The sequence below is a fragment of the Hibiscus syriacus genome, unplaced genomic scaffold, assembly GCF_006381635.1.
Source record: "Hibiscus syriacus cultivar Baekdansim isolate YM2019G1 unplaced genomic scaffold, ASM638163v2 tig00110812_pilon, whole genome shotgun sequence".
Taxonomy (NCBI): domain Eukaryota; kingdom Viridiplantae; phylum Streptophyta; class Magnoliopsida; order Malvales; family Malvaceae; genus Hibiscus; species Hibiscus syriacus.
The window spans coordinates 805,226-830,296 of NW_024062870.1; the positions used below are offsets into that span (position 1 = coordinate 805,226).

A 25,071-nucleotide genomic window follows, 5' to 3' on the forward strand; every position below is an offset into this window, starting at 1 on the left:
ATGACCGCAAAAGTTTACGGGACGATAGGTCGAAATACACTTTGTCAGGCTTTGTTTGGGCCTTTAAGGTAAGAATTTCTATATAATATTTTCAAAATTATAATTAATTATTTAACAATTACTAATGTTTGTTATTATATTGTTTGTAGATTTGGATATTCGAGGCTTTCCCCAGCATGCAGACATATGCATTAAAAACCTCAAATGATATTCCTAGGGCTATTTCCTGGAAGAGGAAACGTCTGTTGGATTGGGAAGACTTAATACCATATGCGACAATAAATAATGTAAGTTAACACAAATACTATCATATATAAACAAGTTATTAATAGTAGACGTTTAACTTTGTTTGAGTTTTTATATTTTTAGGAGGCCAACACTCCATTAATGAGACTGACACCCACGGAGGCTGAGCTTGCCACTGATTGGTGGCAAGCTAGTCAGCGTTTTCTTGATGGCACGAATGATGAGCAGCCTCCACTTTCTCCACTTCGAGAGCCATCACCTCACCCAAAGCCATCACCTGATCGACCCGACTATACACCTCTACAACGAGAGCCATCACCTATCCAGTCACATCATCGAGCCTCTTCTCCACCATCACCTCATGATAGGCGACCGGCAAAGATGCTACGACTTCTATCTCCCTGTTCTCCACCTCCACCTCCACGGGATGAGTCAAGGGAGTTACGTGATGAGGTCAATGCTTTGCGTGAGGAGATCGGTACTCTACGCGATAACGATGGTGCATGGCGTGTGGAGGTGTCTACTTTACGTGGTGAGGTTGTCGCTCTACGTAAGATGGTAGTATCGTTGTAGAATGAGGTTCATACTCTACGCAACGAGGTAAGTTTAAGATTTTCCATATTTAACTTGATGATAAATTTACTCGTAATTTCACTTAGATTGCTTAGTAAATTTATTCGGTTGCTGCCAATACTGCTAAACTGTTTATTAACACTGTGAAGTTAGTATTTGTCTTTTGTTTTATCTTTTGGTTGAAGTATATTTGGTTGCTGCCAATTCTGCTAAACCGTGTATTCTTTAACACTGTGAAGTTAGTATTTGTCTTTGTTTTGTCTTTTGGTTGAAAGTAAATTTGTTCGTTTGCTGCCAATTCTGCTAAACTGTGTATTCTTTAATACTCTGAAGTTAGTATTTGTCTTTGTTTTGTCTTTTGGTTGAAGTAATGCAATCCATTCAAGTTTCAATTTGCTGAAGAAGAAAAAATAGTTTATTCTTGAAACTAATTTAGTAACACTGTTTTGTCTTTTGGTTGAAATAAAAATCGCAACGAGAGAATGACTATCGCAACTCGAAATGAAAATCGCAACGAGAGAATCGCAACGTGAAATGAAAATCACAACGACAAAATCGCAACGCGAAACCAAAAATCGCAACGCGATTATAGTTTCGCGTTGCGATTTTGTCGTTGCGATTTTCATTTCGCGTTGCGATAGTCATTTTTCACGTTGCGATTTTAAGTTCCAGAAACTATTCTTCTTCTGCAAATTGAAACTTGAATGAATTGCATTACTTCAACCAATAGACAAAGACAAATACTAAGTTGACAATGTTGCAAGTTTGAAACATATTTGCCTTTGTTATCTGATGCATTTTGTGAACTATGATAGAATAATGACTTGGGTGAATTCAATGCAAGTTTGAAACATATTTGTCTTTGTTTTCACTGTTTAAATATCATGTATGTTTATTTACTGATATTTGTATTTAATTATTTAGCGGCCCGATAAGGTGGATGCTTTACATCGGGTTTTTCTTGCACGACAGAGTTCACGCATCAGACGGCGTGCACGTGCTATTAAGTCTCCGTACACCCCAATAGTGCAAAGACACCGCAAGAAGATGCCCGACTCTCCTGTCATCCCTCAAGAGTCCACTCCTATCGTTGAAGAGGCCCCTATCATTCCTCGAGAGTCCCCTCCCACCGTTCAAGAGGCCACTGTCATCGTTGAAGAGGTCCCTCCCACCATTCAAGAGCCCGATTCACATAACGTCATATGTAGGATTCTTGAGAAACCCTCTTACGTGCCGGACATGATGGATTCAAGTTGGCTCTCGTATGAGTTACCGGCCAGTACCATACCGGTATCTGAAGTGGAGATGAGACAACTACCGGATACAATTCTGGATAACACCCTTTGGGCTAAGACCACAGTTGATTTTTATCTACATGAGCGGAGCCAGAGGTGTTTCACTGACATATGCAAGCTCAACGATGATATATATTTGTTGCTTGATCGATCTTGGTGGGGCGTATTATTAGGGGTCGAAGACAATGGCTATTTCGATGGAGGGGTAAGTCTTATATTTTTCTTATATTTCAATTTGATTATTTTTTTTAAATTTATGTAAGTTACTAATATATGTCTTTTTTTGTAAAACAACATATCGATGCGTGGGTGTCACGTCTTCTAATAATTAGGAAACTTAAGGAAAATAAAAGAAATACACGATATACAATTATGCCGATGTCTTTTAACGCCGTTCACTTGAAGAATTAACGAGATGAATCATTTGCGTTGGGCAATGGACAAGCTAAACTTTATCCTGTATGGTGGGAGGTCGATAAGGTTAGTATTTATTTTAGATTGAGTTTAAAGGTATTCATAAATAAGTGCGCAAATGAATGAATTATTACTTATGATTGTAGGTGTTTATCCCTGTTTTGGAACGTAAACATTGGCTTATCGTCGAGCTTCAGCTCCCATCCCTTAAGGCAATAGTATATGACAGCATGATAAATTACTTATCATTGGCTGATTTAAGAGATATTATTAAGGGATGGAGCTCTGATTTGGCTAAATTCTTGGATGCGATAAATTATTGGACTCGTTCTGGAAACAAGAAGCCAAAGAAGCTCAATATTACAGTTAGCAGAGACGAGACCGCACCACAACAAACGAAAGGACCCAGAGGGGATTTTGGTCCTCTCGTATGCTTGGCGTTGGAGCGTTTGATCACAGGAAGTATAAAGTATCTACCTCCCACCGATAGATATAGAGCTGCAGTAGGCTTGTGGTTTTGGCATTATATGGCTAGATCGATATATACGAGACGCTGCCTACCTGCATCCGCGTTATAAAAATGTCCATAAACAATTGGTAAGTTTATAGGCTTGTGGTTTGAAAATGTTTGGTTAAGTACCTATAATTCAATAATTTGCTGTTTGTAGGTTTTAGATGTGTAGAAAGTGTTGTTTGAGCAAATGTTTGGTTTCTGCAGGTTAATCTCAGAAGTGAGCTGCGTGAAAATGATGTATGGCTGCAAAAGTTGATTCAATAGTAGATGAGGAAATAAGAATTATTGCTTATTTTTTTATTGTTCAATTGATTTGCAAAATATGATTTGTTTAATTGATGTGAACACAATTCTTATTTGTGCTTGTTTAATTGATTGAAATGTAATGGTTGATTTTGTTGATTTCAATCTGCATTATGTTGAAGGCAAAAATGACTATCGCAATGCGAAATGAAAATCGCAACGCGAAACTAAAATCGCAACGCGAAACTAAATTCGCGTTGCGATTTTCATTTCGCTTTGCAATTCCCTCGTTGCGATTTTCATTTCGCATTGCGATTCTCTCGTTGCGATTTTCATTTCGCATTGCGATTCTCTCGTTGCGATTTTCATTTCGCATTGCGATAGTCATTTTCGCGTTGCGATAGACATTAAGATGATTGCGAACGTCATTTCCGTGTTGCGATAGTCAAATGAATGCCTAATAAGTGATAACAACTGAACATATCATAGCAATTTTCAAACTCAAGTTACTAATACATGCCTAACTGAAAATGTTAAAAGTTCACACATAAAATCCACATAATACAACGTTTGCATTTAAAAATCACCTAAGTTAACAGTCCCAAAAGGTGAAGCTGATTGTGAATGGGATTTTAAAGATGATTGCGATTTTGATTGCCTTTTGCTTGACACCATATGAGCTTTGGATTTTGATGAGGATCCATATTTTGGTAGAGGAAAAGATGATTGTGATGGCACTGGTGATCCACATGTCAACCTTGTATGACCACTTTTTTTGCACCGACTACATGTCGATCTCTTCTTCTCTTCACCCTTAGACGGTATACGATCGTGACTTTTTGGTCGGCCAAGTAGCCTTCTGTCCATGGCTGGTGGCAAAACTGTTTGTAAGTCATCTGGTATGTCCCACTCAGAAGGATGTGGAATAGGGTAGACAATCTCGCCATAAGTCTGTCGATATACTTCTGTAGTGTAGCAATCCATAGCGTATGCGCTTGAATCATCTTGGTTTAGATGAAGAGAAACTTTTATAACATGGCCACACGGATAACCAGATGTTTACCATTTCATACAACTACACGTCTTTGCATTTAGATCGACAAGCCCATTTAAGTTATTATCCAGTACTTCAAACAAAGTGTTTGAACATGGTTCAACTCTCCATGACGTTGACTTCACAACACGTTTCGTTATCTTTTTTTCTATCCATGGTGTAACACGATGTTCCAATGTTCCTGTAAATTTAAATAAATAATACTTAGTAAAATATATGATAAGTTACGAATTTAAAAAAATAATACATGCATGGTTTCTTTTCTTGTAGTACCACTGTTGAATAGAGGCTCGAAAAAACTCCATTAACATAGTAATGGGTAATTTCCGGGAATGACGACTTAGAGCGTTGATTGATTCTGCACTATTAGACGTCATGAAACCATATCTTGCTCCAAGTTGATGTACTCTTGACCATCTTTCAAACCCGACATCTTCTAGTGTTTGAGCACACTGAGGCAAAACACGTCTTAAACAGTTTATATGCTTATTAAAATCCACTTCCCGATAAGCTTTTACAGCCTTCCAGTATGTCCATTTGTGATTTTTTATACCAGCAGACCTTGATTTTAGATTTCTATACAAATGAACACCACAAAGTCCATGAAAAGCATCTGGGAAACACCTTCTAACAGCGTTGTCAATTGAGTTTGCCCTATCGGATATGATTGTCAGATTGCTAATAGGACCTATGCAATCCCTAAGATGCCCCATAAACCATGTCCATGAATCAGAGGTTTCAGATTTTCCAACCCCGTAAGCTATTGGCAGTATCCCATTGTTAGCATCCATGGCTACTACTAATAAGTTTACTCCAAGGTATCGACCTTTTAAATGTGCTCCGTCAACTATAATAACTGGGCGCATGCAATTAATAAACGAACGAATCTACAAAATCATATACACAAGAAATATAATCATTTAAATGTGAAATGCATGTAACTAACAAAAATGAGTCAACAAAATTATATTGATTTACTAACCGAAGCACCAATGGCGATAAATAGCAACTCAAAGCGTCCATCTCTATCTGTTTTGATATGAGTTACTGACCCAGGATTTTTTAGCTTTAAATTGTGACAATAAGCCGGCAGTTGGGCAAATGATGCTTCTGGCGACCCCCTCAATAATTCCAAAGCATAACATTTGGCTCTCTAAGCTTGAGAATATGAGATACTAATCTTGAACCGAGCATTCATGTCAGTCATAATTTCATGTCCCCGATACACCCTACCATTCAAAAACATTAACTCAGCCAGAAAACCACCCAACACCGTTTTGTTTGCCTGTCTATGGTGAGGAAAAACTTGGGTTCTTGAACATGTATGTTTATCAATAAAAGTCCTAACTTGAAACATTTCGCAATCTTTTATCCTCTTTGCAATCATACGCCACATACAGTTTTTGTCAATCATACACCTTGTTTCGAAACGATCTTTGCTTGATTTGTTAACTTTTAGTTGATAGCCATCTTCCACACATTTCGTATACAAAGATATCTTTAAGTCTTCCTTTGTATCAAAGCAATCATCTTTCTTGATACGAATAATTTTTGTGTGACAATCAACTGCTATCTTTACCAACTCTTCTTCCGGTATCTGAAGTAATTCTGGCATATTCCAGTTATACTCCCGTGGCATTTTCTTCGGAGACTTTTCTTTGGGGATTTCTTCTTCTTCTTCTTCTTCAGTGTTATATGAATTACAGAATGGATGTTCAACATGTTCATTTACAGTCGTAACTTCCTCCTCATTATCATCAACAACATCTTCCTCGGCAACAACTGTTTCATCATCAAAATTCGGGTATTGACCAATATCAAAATCATTACACGCAGGGTGTGTTTCTTCTTCTGAAAAATCATCAAAATCCGAGTATTGACCAAGATCAAAGTCCGGGTATTGACCAAGATCAAATTTCGAATACTGACTAGTACTCACAATTTTTTTTGTTGGCTCATCATCGTCTAACTGGTCAATACGAAAACCGGAATTTGGTGCTGAAAGTTGATTGAGATTTAGATTAGGGAAAGGTTGTGGGTTTTGAGATTGTGTTTGGTATTGGAAATGTGGTGAAACATTATTTGCTTGGTGATGAAATTGTGGTGGAACCATTAAATTTTGAGCACCATAAACTGGGGTTGAAAAACTTAGTTGATTACTACCCGCTACTGACCCAACTTCACTACTTCTAGGTTCAACAACATACAATGTAACATCATCACTTGAAACACTAATGTAAGCAATGAATCGTTCAACATCTTCATTGTCGGTTAACAAATAAACTTTATCATTTTTCTGATAAGATAGCCTAAATCCACTTAGGGGCTCTAAATTCAATTTATTTGCAACACGTAACATTAGAGTTTTATAAGTTAACTTTTTTAATGACTGTTTTAGTTGAAGATTCATGGGTAAAGACATATATTGTAAAACACCATGAACATTCTCCCATGACCCTCCAAAACACAAATCTATCCAAACATGATCAACATTAGATGATTTCATTATTGTAAATTAATTTACTAAACAAACGAGCTGCAAAACTAAAACCTGTTGCCGGATGGGGAAGGATGTCGTTGGATATAGGAACGGATGTCGCCGGAGAGAGTGATAGATGGAGATGGAATGAATTGCGACTTAGGGATTTAGGTTATGAGTTGCTGCTGCTGCGTATTTATATACCCAAAACATTTGTGTTGCGAAATTAAAACCTGTTGCGAATTCAGAAATCGAGTTGCGAATTTGAAATTCAGTATTGCGATAGTCAGAATCTCGTTGTGATTTACTAAATCGCAATGCGATTACGTAAATCGAAGTACGAATTAGGAAAATCGCAACGCGAATTTGGGAAATCGCAATGCGATAGTCAGAATCGCGTTGCGAATCTGGAAACTGATTTGCGATACCGGAGATCGCGTTGCAAATTATCGATCACATTGTGATTTAGTTAGTCATTTTGGTAAATCCAAAAAAAATTAGTTAAAATCGTATATTATAAGGCATTTTTGGTCACTGAGGTTATTTTCTTTTTTTTAATTACTGCAACATACCACCTTGAACATGCAGCAGAGAACCCAAAGCTGTCACCAATTCTGATACTATTTCATAGTATATATCAGCCAGTTGAAGAGGGAGGGGCATGGATGCGAGAATTGGAAAATTCTGAGGGCGTTCCTGTCATTTCCTTATTTCGACGGCCACTGGAAAGCTTGATTCGGATTGGGAAGGTTTGATTTTAAGATGACATGATTAATCCATGAAGATATATAGGGTTATTTGTATAAAAAATCCTTAAATTATGGGATATATTTTAAATTAATTTTCAAATTATAAATTACTTTGACTGGATTTTTAAATATTAATATTTTATTAATTAGATATTTATTTTAATTTAGTTGTCAACATGAATAATAAATATAAGCTTAGATATGATATTAAATATACTTAAAACACATAAATTAAATTTTAAATATATATATCTATACCTTTTTCAATAATATATTTATATACATTTTTATAGGAAAAGTTGAATTTAACGTATTAAATTTTTTTCTTACAAATGTTCATAACATCTTTTAAATATTTCTTTTAATATACATAATGTGTTTCTTTTAATATACAGAGCAAATTGGAATTAGATTAATAAAAAAACTTAATTAAATCCAAAACAAATAAATTATTCAAAATATGTATCAAATAAATTCTTTTCTCATTTGAGTTTGTCTTATTTCCTCTTCTTTTAGTCGTCGTTAGTCTATTTTCTTCTTTATCTTCATAATCGGTAGCACACCACCCTTGATGCTGGTCGATCGTTGATATTTATTATTTTCCCCTTTCTTTAATATTGTGTACTTTTTTCTTGCTTTTTATTTTTAATAATTTAGTCTTTATGACACATTTTCTTTCGTCTTTATGACACATTTACGGGCATTTGGTCGTTGTTTTCGTTTATTTTTTTCAGGGTTGATTTTAATATCGTCACGACTGATTAAGTTGACGCTTATTTGTTATCATGTAGATCTTCCATGTTTTGAACCCTTAGATTGAATTTTGATATGCGATTTGCATTTGTAGATAGTATTTTGATGTATCTATTCTCATTTGTAGTTTGTCAGTGATCTTTCAATAGCTTCATCCATTTTCTGATTTGTTTTCTAATGGGATTAGATATGTTCGTATCTATATTTTGTTCGAGTTTATTTGATTAGGTTTTTTAATTTTTTCTTGTATGGTCTTTCTGTGATTTTAAATAGCTAATTTTCTTGTATTTAAAAAAATATATTTATTATATATTTAGTTTACTGTTGTAGTTGTAAATATTTATTGTAATTTTGATATTTTTATAAAAAATAAATTATTCAAAATGTCTAAAATGGTAAATATACATATAGTAAGTAGTTTACCGTTTCAGGGACGTGTGAGAGAGAGGAATGAGGAGAGAACATAAAACATTACATGTCAATGTCAGGAATCAGGATATAATAGATAAGTGGTAAGTGGCAAGGACGAAAGAATGTAGTTGGGACAACATTACCCTTGTCTTACTTCTACAATTACATCTAGGCAGTGTGGATATAATTTATAATAAATAAAAGTAGGCAGGTGTACGTCAGTTCTACCATATTGGTCTTCATACTTCACACCGTTTATCTTTTTCAGTCAACATTTCTATTCGTATTCAACGGCTGACCAAAGTGATCAATAGTTTTTTATTATATTTAAAAAAGTATTTTTTATTATAAAAATTACCATTTTAATTATTATATTATATCTAAAAGTTCTATTTTAACATTTTTATTTTATTTATGCATGTTTGAAAAATAAACATTTTAATCCAAAATTATAAAATTATAGTTAGTTATCTTAAACATTTTAGTTTAGATTGGATGTTGTTTTAAATTATTATTAATTTTAAAATTGAGCAAATTGATTCTTCTTAAAAAAATAATTTATTTAATATAAATTTTAAAAGTGAGTAAATAAGAATGGTATATGATGTTGTTGGCATTTGTTTATCAATACATGTGTCTAACTATGATGGAGTATTTTTAAGATAAATAAAAAATAAGAATATAGTTTTATAATTTTTTTCATAATTTTGAAATTTTAATAAATTTTTAAATATTTTTTATTTTTGTACCATTCTTTTTAATTAAACTTTTATCCTCCCTCTAAATCTAAAATATTTTAAAAAAATTCAATATATATCTTTTCAATTAATCATTTAAACATTTCTTGTTTTGTGATTTGTAATTATAGTATTAATTCTAAATGAATATAAGAAATTTTGGAATTAAATGAAAATTAATTTTACATTCATATTTCATAAGTGTTTAAAAAAATTATATGTAAAATTTTATACAGTAACGTTTTGAGAGATTAATTTATTTAAGTTCAAAATTAAGAAGGACTTAAAGAGTGTTTAAATCAAATAACAATAATTTTAACATTTTGGACTAAAATATTCACTTTTGAAACATTCATAGACTAAAATGTCCCTTTTTGAAATATAAAGATTAAAATAAGTTTTTAGGTATAGTAAAGGACTGAAATGTTTGATTTTATAATAGAGAGATCAAAATGATTTTTTAGATATAGTATGAATCCATTTAATAATAAGCCTAAAGTCCAAGAAAGAAACGGTGATTTGGTCAGCCAATTTGCCTTTCCTTTTCTGACAATAATACAAAGTTCCTTACTTGATTCGTTCTTTGGCTCCCAAAACCAACTCATCAATCCATCCTTTACCTTGGATTCTTTCTCATTATAATCCCCTTCTACTTCTGCATATATAGCTTCACCCAAACCCCCTACTTCCCTCACCGGTTCCTTTAATCCACCAAACATTTTCTCCATCTTTCTTTAACGTAAACTTTGCTATAATGGCCGGCGTCCCAGCAAAGGACCCCAAATACTTGAAGGAGATTGAAAGGACTCGTCGAGACCTTCGTGCTCTCATCTCTGGCAAAAACTGCGCCCCCATCATGCTTCGCTTGGCGTACGTTTCTTCAAACTATATTAATCTTTCTGTTAAACAAAACACAATAGTGCACATGTAAATGCAAATGAAATGCAAATGATGTATTTTCTTTCTTTTGGTGTGTTGTTATTTGTTATTGTTTTGAAGGTGGCACGACGCTGGGACTTACGATTCCAAAACGAAGACAGGGGGACCTAATGGCTCTATCCGACACGATCACGAGTTAAAGCACGGTGCAAACAGTGGTCTGAAAACAGCCGTTGAACTATGTGGTCGGAATTTCGATGAATACATTAAGAAACTGCTTTTTGCTTCTTTTTCCCCTTCATCGTCTTACTTGTCTTATAACTGTACGTATATATGACACCAGAACAAGTGAAGACAAGGCATCCCGAAATTTCATATGCCGACCTTTACCAGGTATATTTTAGTTAATGCCATTCTATTGTTTCTTTAATTATTATGTTTTAACATACAGAAACTTCAGCTTTTAGATTTTGGTGTTTACAGCTAGCCGGAGTTGTTGCGGTCGAGGTTACAGGAGGTCCGACTATCGACTTTGTTCCAGGCAGGAAGGTATATATACATAAGTTCACGTCTGAAGCTTCAAATCTATCTAATGAGCATATTATGTTAGGTCTAAATAACATCTTTCATCTTTCTGAAAATGTCAGGATTCAGAGGTATCTCCTGAAGAAGGGCGCCTTCCTGATGCCAATCAAGGTTTTATTATATAATTTGGTGTTGAAATATATATATATATATATATATATATATATATATATATATATATATACACTTTTGCATTTTTTTGAAAGGGTTTAATTTGTTGCAGGTGCAAAACATTTGAGGGACATCTTTTATAGGATGGGTCTGTCTGACAAGGACATTGTGGCTCTTTCAGGGGGGCATACATTGGTACTTTGTCTATGCAGTTCATTATGATTCTAGCAAAACTTTTTAAAGAAGTTCTAATTATTATTTAACAAAAAAAATATGTTGTGGATTTTTTTCCAGGGAAGAGCACATCCTGAAAGATCAGGTTTTGAGGGTGCTTGGACAAAGGATCCTTTGAAGTTTGACAATTCATACTTCAAGTAAGCCATTAATTGACACAAACCAAAGTTGTATATGTCAATTCAGCTAATATTATATTGTTTGTAACCAGGGAACTACTAGAGAATGAGTCAGATCCGGATCTGTTGAAACTTCCGACTGACAAGGCTCTGGTAGAGGATCCTAAATTCCTCCGCTATGTCGAGCTCTATGCAAAGGTACGTCGGTAGTTGAAGTTGAACAAGAATTTTACTTGTTTTTGTTTATTAACATGGAATTGAGAGTTCTTTTAATTGACAGGATGAAGATGCTTTCTTCAGAGATTATGCAGCCTCCCACAAGAAACTCTCTGAGCTAGGCTTCATTTCGCCATCGAGGTTCGCTTTGAAGTTTGCTGTGGGAGTTCTTGTTACAGCAACTGTGGCAATCCTGAGTCACTACTATGAAGTTCACAGGAGATTCTTTGAGTGATTTCCTCGAAACAATTCCCCAAAGGAGATTGTAGATACAAATACTGTAAACATTCTATGTAAACCAGACTGATAAATTAAAATAATTCGGATATGAACAAGCACAAATTTGCACAAGGAATAAAGAAAATACTATTTTTCAATTGTGGAAGTGCTGGGATGAAATTATTATTTATTTTGCTGGATGTGTAACAAATGGATAGATCATCTGAATGCATAGGGGATATGAACATTCTATGTAAACCAGACTGATAAATTAAAATAATTCGGATATGAACAAGCACAAATTTGCACAAGGAATAAAGAAAATACTATTTTTCAATTGTGGAAGTGCTGGGATGAAATTATTATTTATTTTGCTGGATGTGTAACAAATGGATAGATCATCTGAATGCATAGGGGATTCGGAGAACAAGTTCATCTCCAACATAACAGAACAATTTAAGAAAATAAATTAGATTAAGATAGTTAACAGGTTAAGGTCAGGCTCTAGGACTCAAAGAAAGAGTAATATCTTGGAAAACCTTAAGCCTCTTGTCAATTTTCTTTCGAAAGATCTTTGGGGTTTCAGTCCCCTTCCCTGGTTCAAGAACTGCTGCAATGATAGCCTCTTCAAAGTCTTTGCTATCGGGTAATAAATCTGCCAATTTTTCTCCTTTCTCTTCAGATGAAGGGGAGAGCCTTCTGGTCTTAATCTCTTGTTTCTCCATTTCAGCAGGGTAAAGCTTGGTGTAGAAGTCTCCCACCATTTCATTCACTCTCATAGAGCTAGCAGAGTTCCCTGACCTTGTTCTTTTAAGGGTCTCATGCATTTGATTCCCAACAACATGCTCCTTCACGAGTTTTGATGAATAGAACGGTGGTGCATCGATATTAAAAACAACTGTTTTTGCACTTTTCTGCTGAGGAATCGCCATCTGGTTTGCCATTATATTGGAATTGATGTTCTCATCAGCAAAATTATCATGTGCCAATGATTTGACTGCTTTTGCTGTAGGCAAGCTGATGGTATCGCTGCAAGGCTGAGGCTGCCAAATCGATGAAGAACCAAGGAAGGCGTCGAAGACCCGGCTTTGTTCGACCCTATTCATCATCTCTGACTCAAGGTCCTTGAGCATCTGTTGTGCCCTCTCATAGGCCTTGAGATGTGAATCAACCCCTCTTAGTCCATCGGCCACAGCCGGCTTCACTCTTCGCAAAGTTTCTTTAGCCTCAGTGATTCTACCTTGCTTCATCAAACAAATACCCAGATTACACATCTTGTTATTATCAGAAGCAATCGAAAGTGCCCGCCGATACGTATCTTCGGCTTCTACATAATTGTTTTGCTGCATCAATGCCCATCCCAAGTTTCCCTGAAATAGTACCAAAAAATAAAAAACTTCAATAACTACATGAATCCCATATCAAGGAACAGTAATAAACAATTGTGAGTTTGAACTTTGAAGTCTTACCAGAAACCGAGTTGCTTCTTGTTCCACAGACACCTGGAATTTCTTCCCTTGAGATCTGGCTGTTTTAGTGCGTTTCCCATTGAAAGCCAGCCCTTGTTGAATCAAATACAACTTGTTCTTCAATAATGCTATTTGGTCATCCAATCTTCCACATCTCTGTAGAATTATAACCATTAACAACCAATAAAATAAACAACTTGATACAACTTTTGAATTTATGTTGATTAACAGACCTTGTAGAGATCTAATAGAATGTTATCCAGAGACTCCTGTGCTTGATCTGAGCATCTACTACGTAGTGATTTGATAGCTTCAATGGCTTCTTCAGCTCTATTTTGTTGCTTCATCACAATAGCCATATCTTTCAGAGCACTATCCACTCTATCCCCTGCATTAATGGCTGCCCAGAACAGAGGAATCGCCCTCTCTGGATCCTTTTCTACCAACTGAATCAATAAAAAAAAACACAATAAATACCCATAAAAAGAAACACAAATAATATCAAGTTTTGAGTATACTACAAACAAGTTGATAAAAAGACCCAGAATGCTTACTTGAACATTCTTGGCTCTAACATAAGGGGTAGGGGAGTCACCAACTGGGACTTTGTGGATGGCATGGAAGGACTCGGATCGAGTTCTCAAAACCCCGAGAGGCTTTGCCGGAGAAGTAGGGGCAGATTTAGAAGGCTTGAATCCAGGTGGAGCATTCCACACATCTTGCAACATCTTCAAAAACCAGTTTTCTTTGCCTAAACCCTAATGAACTTAGCTTTTGCAGTGGTGAATAAAGATTCGCGGAAAGTTAAAAGGGAAGAGTGAAGAGAGAGGGTGAATTTCGGAGAAAAATATTTGAAATTTTATACCGTTGAGGTTGCCGTTTTGAGTACTAGCCGTTGGACTCACAATAATTTACTTGTAACCAAACTTGAGGAGGGATATTCCTCCTTCTCGCCCAGGATTTCATACCTTTTTTTTTTCATATGAATCCATATATATTCTATTTTCAGCTCCTTTGGAGCCAATGGTATGAATACTGAGGGTATATTTTCCATTTATGTAATTATATCTATTTTTTTCCTTTTTTAATTTAAGTTTATAGTTAACAAATTATTTTAATTGTTATATTAAATTTTGTTTTAATTTTTTTATAGTTACATTTTTAACGATTTCATTTGTTGTTCAATAATTTTAACAATTATGTTTTAAATTAATTAAATTGAATGTTCTAGACATTAAAAAATAAAACGTTATTATAATATTCATAAAAACTATTGTATTATATATATATTGAATTTTTTAGACTTTAAAAGCATCAAATAAATATTTTAATCGAATGAAAATAAAATTAAAAGTAAAGTATTAAACATAATCGAAATATAATATTATAATATTGATAAAAAAATAAGATATTACAATTAATATTGTCAAAAATAATAAAATAAAATAAAATTGTATCACCGATAATTTCAACGAGAATGAGTTTTTACAGTACAATAGTGATCGATTACGAGATGAATTTTTTTTTGTACTAAAAATGATTGTCATCGTCACTGTATCTACTATTGTTGACAATTTCTCTAATATTCTTGGCATCATTAATTGTTTATCACACAAATTCCTTCATCAACTCACTTAGACCATATGATGATAGATTATCTGTGAAGAATAATGATTATAAAGATGTCTCATCAACAATCTTACCACTAAATGTAAAATATATAGAGATAAATTTGATGAAATCATTTCCGTAAGTATAAAAAATTAGTAGCATTATATTAAAGATATTGTATTGTTTTTCTAGAGTATTTACCGACATCATGAGGTGTATTAGTTTTAGTTTATTGATTTACCGTGAATTTTAATCAGACCAATGAAATTAATCGTGTGATATGAGTTTATTCTTATTTTAATAAATTTTTACAATGTTTTAATTTCGGATACATTTACTAATACTTAAGCAACTAATTTTGTTATTGCTATTCTCATGTTTTATTTCAAAAACGAATTTATAAAAAGTTGTGCTTTAGTGAAAGAACTTTAGTAATGTAAAGAATCTCACATTAGATAAGAAAAAACTTTTAAGGGAGTTTAAATATAGTCGGTCTCTTTCTCTTTTTCTTGTTCATCAGTGAGTCTAAGTGAAAAAATCAATTTCAAGAATGAAAAAAGTGAGCTTTAATATTTTTCAAATATTTTTTTTATTAAATATTTTATTAAGGGGGAGTTTTTTTAAAAATATTTTTTCAAATGTTTTGTTATATCAAAAAAGGGAGATTGTTGAACCATGTTTTATACTATTTTGATATAACAAATTAAGGAAAAATGTTTTTAGACTTAAATTGAATTTGTTCAAAGTTTTCAAAAGTTTTCAAATATAATTCAAAATCTATTAAAATAGAATTTGAGCACAAAACTGATTTTCCGAATACGTAGTACCGATAATGTTCTTACAGTATCGATAATACATGAATAGTACCGACACTGTTCACGTGGTACAAATACCAAAGGTAAGAGAAGTATCGATACTCTCAAGGTAATATTGATATTATCATGTACTTTCCAAATTGCTCAAATTGCATAATGCAAAATAGGTACCGATACTCAAAGGAGTATAAATACTATTTACACAGTAATATCGATATTATGATCATAGTATCGATACTGATTAAGCCTAACGGCTAGTAACGGCTAATTGATTTAAAAATTATAAAGGAAGTACCGATACTCATTAAAAGAGTACTGATACGGGCAATGCTATTTTACAAAAAAATTAATCTCCAACGGCTAGAAACGGCCATAAACTCATTTCAACCAATAAAAACAAGTAGAGGACTCTTGAAGAAGGGTTAGAACACCTATCCAAGTAATCATACACAAGAGAAGAGTTTTTCATTCCTATTTCCCTTTCTATTGTAAATATTAGTGTTTTAGTAAGCTAAATTTTGTAAACACCTATCTTGTGAGGTTTTTTTTTGTTTACATTTTTTTTACTTTTGTAAAAGGGGAGTGATTCTATCTTAGCCATTGAAAAGATAGGGATTTGTAAAGGTTATCTCTTTATCATGTGAAAAAGAAATAACACATTAGTGAATTTGTTAGAAAATCCTTAGTGAGGAGCTAAGGTAGTGGATGTAGACATGGTTGAGAAGTCGAACCAATATAAATCATTGTGCATCAATTTTTTCATCTTTTAAATCTCGTTAACCTCTACCATATGTCTCAAATCCACTTCAACATCTCTTGGTAAATTATTCGGTTGTTCATTTGAGCTTCATCGATAATCCCAACCTAAGGCCCAAAACAAATATGTGATGTCATAAAAATACTTAAATAAAGTATAGAGAGAAAATTAAAAGAAGAGAACATCCACACAATCGATAAAAAAAATTAAAAACTTGTCATAAAGATTAAAATATACATGTCATAAGATAGATTTATTAAAAATTCTAAAACATAGAAAAAACAAAAATATGATACAAGAAAATAAGAAGAAAATAGCATTAAACAACATTAAAACAGTACTTTTTGGTTGTTTGAAATCTACCCATTTTAACATTTTCCTATAGAAAATTAAACCTGTGTAACAACCGTTTTAATTCGAAGAAATTGTCCCTTAAGTTTTTCCAATTTAAAGCAAATAGAAACATGGATTGCTGATGAAAATAAGAGAATTTATATTTCAAATACAAAGGCCATGCATCTTAATCCAACACTTATTTATATCTCTAATTATTTTTCTTTTGCTTTCAAATACAGGTCTTCACTTGAAAAGAGAAGTGAAGAGCGCCAGACATTGGTTGTTGGTGATGAAAACTTGGAAAATCTCCCCCTAATTCCAATCCTTCTTATCCCCTAAACCGATAAGTTCCAAGAGGGTTCATGCTTTCTTACATAGTTTTCGACCGCAAATCTTGGTACGGTGATAACGTTTGAATATCGTCCAATGTTTTTGTTTAAATAAGGAGTAGGTGTAGGTTGGAACATATATATAAGATTTTAAGTAAGAGAATATGTATTTATAAAATAGATTATCAATAAAAGATATAAAAATATCTAAAATATAAAAAAATTTGAAAATTTTAGGGGAGACCGCATTCATTCGCTCCCCTCCAATCCATCCCAAGTATAGGCTTTTCGAACTCTCAATTATGGTATTGTTAGACAGCGATTTGTGTTTGTTGAGTTTCATATGTTTTACTCCTAACCTTCATACAATACACACGCATGTTTGCCTTTGGCTACATCTTTGTGTTTTACCAACTTACATTAAGCAGCAGTTAATGACTTCAACCCAATCGTACCAGAAAAATCCTACCATGTCACTAGGGTTTGCTGCTTCTTTTACTAGACTACATCAACCACATACATGTCCTTTACTCCAATACATCTAACAATGCAAAACACCAAAGTGATGGCTTAGATTAGGGTGGAAGATGTAATCTCATCAAATTAATGAATATAAGTTTATTATGAAGATCAATGTTATTCATGCTCTTATATAAAGTATTTGTATTCAATACTTACATCTTAATCTAAATTATATCGGTAGATAATTGTTATACCTCCAGAGATATTTCATTGAATGAGACCTCTAGATCCTTATAATTCTCAATTGGTCACAATCATTTGACATAATTATTAGTGGGTCAAGAAGATATATTAGGATCAAATCTAGTGTCAACGATTGAATTTATTAACCTAATCAACATACTTACAAATAACGATCATGATTTTATGTTTAACACCCGTATGCTACGATGATCAATATATAAATCCCCATATATACAAGAGGAAAAAAGAGAATTGGATCTTCTGAATGATACATTTTCTTCATTATGCTTCTTTGAGTGAAGGTGATCGACTCTTTTGACAAAACAAATACTAACTACAATTTTTTTTATCAAAACCAGAAGCGATAAACCACTTATAACTGAAATTATTTCCATCAACAGTATTAATGATAAATATATTACACGTACCCTTTTTGTTTTCCAAAAGTTCTTAGAAGTCCCCCAACAACACTATAAATACCATTTGTCAAAAGTGTTTGGAGCCAAAGTCACATGAAGCAAATGGGAAGGACACCTTGTTGTGAGAAAGGTCATACAAACAAAGGAGCATGGGCTAGGGAAGAAGACGAGCGTTTAATAGCTTACATCCAAGCTCACGGTCAGGGTTGTTGGAGATCGCTACCGAAAGCTGCAGGCCTACTTCGTTGCGGCAAGAGTTGCCGTCTCCGTTGGATAAACTATCTGAGACCCGATGTCAAACGAGGTAACTTTACCGATGAAGAAGACGACCTCATCATCAAGTTACATAGCCGTCTCAGTAACAAGTAAGTTTCAGGGGTCTTTATTTGTATTGTTTCTTCAATTTCATGCCTCGGGCCTTCGCTAATTGTGTGTATCTTCGTTGCTGAAAGGTGGTCGAAGATAGCATCGAGGTTACCGGGAAGAACAGATAATGAGATCAAGAATCACTGGAATACACACCTGAAGAGGAAGCTACTGAGCAAAGGTATAGACCCCATAACACATCGACCCATCAATGAACATGTCTCGTCGACGATAGTTCTTAGAGAAGATACGAAGACCAGTGATGAGCTTACTTGCATAAACCAGAACAACGCAGAAGGAGAAAAGTCTCCGGAATTGAATCTTGAGCTGCGAATAAGCCTTCCCTCATGAATTTGATAGCAAAATCATAATACATATAGTTGTATGAGTTTTAGATTTCGATAGTGGTTTTGTATATTAACAATAGGCTTTTATCAGTACTGGAAATGGTTCAATGACATATTCAAATCTCTGATAAAACCTGTGTTCATGAGGATCATTGGCTATTTTCATTTGAGAAAGAGAAAGCTTTTATTCTTGGTGCAATTAATGAGCAAGTAGAGTCTCTTAGTCAAGCAAAAAAGAAGAGCGAGAAAAGGGAGTGAAAGAGAGCTTCAATATTCATTGCTAATTTGCTACCAGTTCTACCTACCACATTAGACAGTTCTACCTACCACACAATTATTGTGCCAGCTGCATACAAAGAAACAAAACCCTATTTTGTAGAACTTGTCTCTGCTCTTTTGTTTAATCACTAACTTCCTTTTCCCAAAAACTGGCCTCACTATAATTAATATGCATGCAAAGAAGGGAACTTTAGTTATCCATAGATGACATGTGTTAAGTTTAATTATTGTGAATGGAAAAATGGCGTTCTAAGAGTTTTGTTTCTTTAAGTCTATCTAATTTAATTTAACTCTTATTGATATTAATATTTAGGTTGTGTTGATCATAATCGATTCATTCTTTCTGATTTTCACGAAGAATTACAATCAACAGTCCATAATAAAGTTATAGACAATCAATATCGTCTAGTCTCGAAAATCTGAAGAGTGTGTGAGAGAGCTCGAGAAGAAGAAAATTCATTTTTCAGTTTTGGCTAAAGGGTTTTATAACGTGTCAGATTTAAGGTCATAATTACTACTCGTAAGCTGACAGATTGAATATATATGACCTTCTAACTATATGTTTGACTCTAGTGTATCACATACACCTGCCAAAAAGAAGATGACTTCTTAGAGAATATAAAATCCCAAAGTTAATGAGTCGATGGCGGATTTTTCTGAGGCCTCCTCTTATTCCGGAGGTTATGATATCGGAGGAGATAATTACAGGAGTCCGAAAGTGGTATAACAACTCTAAATATAACTCGACGCATATTATTAGAAACATACAAGATCTCGTACTGGTACAACAAAGAAAAAAGACCATGGATGCTGGTATATTTCCATATATAACGCCTGCTATAGGGGTAAGGACCAGGAGAAAAATGTTGTTTCCTTTTGGTTACTGGTTCTTGAAGTACTTGAACCATTTTCATCTGCACATTTTTTCTTCTTTCCTTTTCCCGTTTTCTTTTAACCAGAAAACTGATCAATTTTAACAAATGGTTGATGAGAAGATAAATTCAACATCCGAGTGACTGATATTGGTGGCTTAATGCTCGAGTACATAACTGGAAAATGACCCTCTTCCATAATTTCTTCATGCTGATGTAATGTAACGTGCTTGTATAGTATAGATCATTTTTGGTATTGACTCTATAAGGAGCTTGGTTGCTCCAATGAACAAGCGCAGTTTCAGTGTCACCATAGTCACAGGGTAGGTAAGGAACGTGGTTTGAACACAATTTCGTCGCTACTCTCAAATCTATCTTTTCTTATTCATCATACTTTAACTAATTCATCAAGAGGGTTAGATTTTAGTTTATTTTTTAACACAGAGGGTTATATACCTTAGATACAATAATAAAGTACGTTTGAATCTATTGAGTGGCCTTGGTGATAAAATAAAATGTTGCTTTAAAAGACCATATACAAATGCATATTGTAATCCCTTAGACTAAAAAAATTTAAAAAAAGATAATAAGAGACGTTTGGTTCACGAAATAGATTATTACTACCTTAATTACATTCTAACTATTAGTGTGGGAGGATTCCCAATCAAGTAATATTCTTTTCCAACAATATTACTTTTCTCCCCAAATGGTGGAAATGTAGTTCTCACCACTTCTCACCTATATCTTAGATAATACATAATTTTTTTCTCTTTTGAACCATATTACCCTAAGATAAGGAATTTTGTTCATACAAGTCATTTGTTGTATTTTAAATTAGGTAATTAATTATTTATTGTGTAAATTTATTAAACATTTTTTCTCAGCGATTAAAGAATTATTGTTATTCTTTGAAATTACGGGTTCATACACCATGTATGTAGGAATGTATGAGCGTTGAATGTCAAATGATTGAGAGTTTATGAACAAATATTACTACATTGTATTCACCACAAACTAATCAAGAAAATATTTAAATAGTGTTACACATTTAAATAGTACTTTAATAATTAATATATTTTTATTAATATTGTATTTATAATTTGTTAAAGTTATACAGTGAGATGATATGTTTCGTGAGAGTGAATGAGTTAAAAGTTAATGTTATTAATTTTATTCTTTGATCTATAAGATGTTTCTAATCTTAAGAAATATTTTAGTAGGTTAAGTTTATGATCTACAATTTTTATCATTTTTTATTACTTTGGAATTTATTTTATTATTTATTATAATTCATTTGATAAAATATCATAAAATAACAAAAATTATTAAATAAACATATTAAACAATTAATATTTGACAATTTACGAAAAAAATTAAAGAGTAATGATGATATGTGCATATAAAGTATATTTTTTTAAAATAAATAATTTAATATACTAACTATATCAATAATATGATAAATATATTTTTTAACAAAATTTAGATAGTGTAAAGAAAATACTTTTATGAAATTATATGTAAATGTTTTTATTTTAATATTAATTTAATATGTTAAAACAGAAAATATATCAAAAAGATAATTTAATAAAATTTAATTTTAAGTAATTTTATCTTCTCCAAATCAAACATTGTAGTTTTACATCACAGTCAAATAATGTAATGTAATATTTTTATTAATACATACACCCAATAATTTCATTTTAGATATAATCCTATACTAAATAAACCAAAAGCTACCTAAGAGATATTGTATTCTTAAAATAAAATTTAATTTTAAAATCTTAAGATAATATTATTAAAAATAGTAATTATGAATTTAAAATAATTACAGGAAAAACACACAAATAAATATATTTAATTATAAGAAAATCTTTTAGCTAATCCCATCTTGTGTTAGGTCACGTGATAGCACGCAGTTGAAGTCTAGCAATATTATTTAGTTATCAAGATATGATTCATGATTATCTCATCAAGTGTTGTGCATAAAAGTAATCATGACGTCATGATTATTTCATCCAGTGTTGTGCATGAAAACAATCATGGTATTATGATTCTTTAGGGCAGCTAATAGCATACTGTAACGCTGTTTACGTTGAAGTATAATAAGCTTCGGTATATAAGACAAACTATCATATAAGTCTTTGTGTTATATTTCAAATTATAAAAATCTTCAAAATTACAAAAAAAAAACCCCTTAAAATATTAACTTAATGTACATAGACAATTAAGGAACAATTTTGTTTTTGTAATGTACATGGACCAAGTTACTCGTCTTTGAAATAGAAAGACCAGCATCCAATGAAGGTGCAGGGGATACTTTTATCTATACATGGATGCCACTTCCTAACTGTTAATATTCTCCTAATCTATATCACATACTCGAATTAGGACTAAAATTTTACAGAATCTTTCTGTTATTTTACAGTATCTTTCATATGGACAATTAGCTCTGTCGGTAAGAGCATTATGCTGATAATGCGGAGGCGGTTTGAGACATGCATTGGCCAAAATTTTAGCTTCAAATTTTATTTTTAAAGTGTTCATATTCTTGATTTAAATAACCAAAAGCAAATAAAATCTGCAGAAATAGATTCAACCTCCAGGAAGTGTTGAAATTCTTAACTGGAAATAAGTGAAAGCAAATAACATGCCATCGTAAATGAATCCATACATGCGTATAATGAAACTTCAAAGGCCGAAGAAGGCGAGCAGATGACTAGAAGAAAGGCGGGGGAGGGGGGATGAAAAGTTATCAGTTAATGCTTCATTTGTCCTTTGGAGGGGCCTTCTTTGCAGCCTCTGCTGCTTCCTTCTCTGCTTCAATCTCAGCAGCAATTGCATCAATTTCAGCTTCATCAAGCTGCCTCAGACCCTCCTTTGTCATCACCGCAACTTCAATGTTCTTCCCCCCACTCTCAACAACCTACATGAAGGAGACGCATAAAGATAGTCTATCATTACTCGTCATATAACATACAACTTTACCATATTAGTAAGCCATAATGAACTGCATGTAAATCTGATGTTAGAATCCATAGTAGCAAAAAGCAAGCATTCTTTGACCTATTCAAACAACTAAACCTCTGACACTGTTCTTCGTTATTCTACTAACAAGAATACAGTTTGACCACATGTCTTTATTGCGGTCATACCTCAAAAGTAGCAATGCAATGAAAGAAACAATTACTAAATAAAATTGCGCAAACAATACTTAAAACATTTTGCCCTGAGTGTTTGCAGTGTTCAAAATAAAGAACTCAAGTTGATTGTGAGTTTTTAGCTCCATTTCATGGTTTTGATTCAGACATTTTCCATTTTCTAGCAGTACAGATTGTTAAGTCGAATTGTTTCCACAAAGCTTAAAGATTGCATGCAAGATAGATTTAATTCATATTTCTGTGGATTCAACAAACTAGCATGGAACAGCCAACACTTGAAAGCAAAGTAAAAGTTAACACATGAACCAGCCAATGAAACATACCTCAAGCAGCGCACGAATTGCAAGCTTAACAGTTTCTTGCCCAGAGGTTTCCTTATAATTCTTCTCTAGGAACTCTCTAATTTAGCTTTCCAAGCAGAAAAAGTTCCCGATGGATCTGTCTGATATAGTGAAGGCACACCACTATATGGATCAAAGCCCACAATCAGAGTAGAGAGACCAAACGGCCTAACACCTCCACTTTGAGTATACTTCTGCTGAAGACCTGCAATATAACGAGTAATATACTCAACGGTAACTGGATCTTCAACAGTCAACCTGTGGCTTTGACATTCGATCCTAGCCCTATTTATGAGGATACGAGCATCTGCTTTGAGTCCAGCACATGCCAATGCAATGTGATCATCCAAATTCACGATCTTCCTAACAGATCTACAAGACAGCAGCAGTAAAAGTTCAAAAATAGCTCAATTCGATGAATTTCGACAACTCCAATGTTTCCTTACATGTTTTTTATCATAAAATTCCTAAAGTTTCTAGTTTCTTAATCACCAAGATAAATTATTAGAGTAAAAAGAAAAATCCTTCATAAAACCAGTTTTCATTACTAGCGGCAATGATCATTTTTTTCATTTGAGAAAATCCCAATCTAAAAGGCTTAAGATACATAGTGTTGCTTCCAAATCATAAAAACCCTAACCCTAAATTTCATTTTGGCAAAAATTAAGCAGAACGGATCGTTTTTTGAGAGAAAAAAAACGGAAAATGGAAGTGGAGGGTTAGTGTAGTTAAAAAGATAGTATAACCTGGAGTCCTGGAGTTTAGCGGCGGATTTTTTCTCGACGCCTAGGACAACGATGTCAGTGCCGCGTACACCAACGGCGGCGTTGCCCTTACGGACAGCTTCGAGGGCATATTCCACTTGGAACAAATGACCGTCCGGCGAGAACACCGTGATCGCTCTGTCGTATCTCGCCATTTTCTTCTATTCCTTGTATTGAATTTGCTTTTTCTATAACAGAGTTGCTGTCTGCTAATGCTTTGCTTTTTCAGTAATAGCTCCAATTTAAGTGCAGATTTAACGGAGAAGCTGCAGGATTTTAAAATTGGTATAATGTCAAAATTAACCCCCAATGTTTTTCAAAATGATCATTTTGACCCATATTTCATTTTTTTAGTATTTTAGCCCAACGTTTCATTTTGGGCTAAATAGTCCCCTCTTAGATGGAAACTGTTAGTTAACACAAGATTAACACTCTAAATAAGGGTCTTTTCATCCTAAAATAAAAAATGTTAAGGACCAAAATATTATAAAAAAAGAATAAAAATCAAAGTGACTATTATGTCAAATATTAAGGACATTGAGAATTAAACCAAGGATGCTGACCACTGGATAAGCGAGCATAAGCCCAACCATAAAATCAAGACCATTATTTGTTGTTACTTGTTGTTAACATTACACATGCCACTAGTGATTGAAGGATTGATTTTTGGAA

General features: G+C 33.3%; 3 protein-coding genes and 1 pseudogene across 3 annotated transcripts; 2 read left to right on the forward strand and 2 right to left on the reverse strand.

Annotated features, from left to right (window-relative positions):
• The first annotated feature begins 10,183 nt into the window (after positions 1 to 10,183).
• Positions 10,184 to 11,948, forward strand: LOC120141606 (L-ascorbate peroxidase 3-like). Its single transcript, XM_039156421.1, has 9 exons — positions 10,184 to 10,338; positions 10,468 to 10,592; positions 10,691 to 10,740; positions 10,831 to 10,896; positions 10,995 to 11,043; positions 11,156 to 11,238; positions 11,338 to 11,417; positions 11,489 to 11,594; positions 11,677 to 11,948. Exons 1-9 carry the CDS (start codon positions 10,223 to 10,225, stop codon positions 11,845 to 11,847), a joined length of 846 nt encoding a protein of 281 aa, XP_039012352.1. The 5' UTR covers positions 10,184 to 10,222; the 3' UTR covers positions 11,848 to 11,948.
• A 302-nt stretch (positions 11,949 to 12,250) lies between these two features.
• On the reverse strand, positions 12,251 to 14,091 carry LOC120141605 (protein POLLENLESS 3-LIKE 2-like). The gene is made up of 4 exons (XM_039156420.1): positions 13,855 to 14,091; positions 13,534 to 13,746; positions 13,301 to 13,456; positions 12,251 to 13,201 (listed from the first exon to the last, which is right to left on the reverse strand). The coding sequence occupies exons 1-4, from the start codon at positions 14,026 to 14,028 to the stop codon at positions 12,329 to 12,331; spliced, it is 1,416 nt and encodes a 471-aa protein (XP_039012351.1). The 5' UTR covers positions 14,029 to 14,091; the 3' UTR covers positions 12,251 to 12,328.
• A 4,269-nt stretch (positions 14,092 to 18,360) lies between these two features.
• On the forward strand, positions 18,361 to 19,025 carry LOC120141608 (myb-related protein 308-like). Its single transcript, XM_039156424.1, has 2 exons — positions 18,361 to 18,637; positions 18,725 to 19,025. Exons 1-2 carry the CDS (start codon positions 18,366 to 18,368, stop codon positions 18,987 to 18,989), a joined length of 537 nt encoding a protein of 178 aa, XP_039012355.1. The 5' UTR covers positions 18,361 to 18,365; the 3' UTR covers positions 18,990 to 19,025.
• A 3,718-nt stretch (positions 19,026 to 22,743) lies between these two features.
• On the reverse strand, positions 22,744 to 24,630 carry LOC120141561 (annotated as a pseudogene).
• Positions 24,631 to 25,071: the final 441 nt, after the last annotated feature.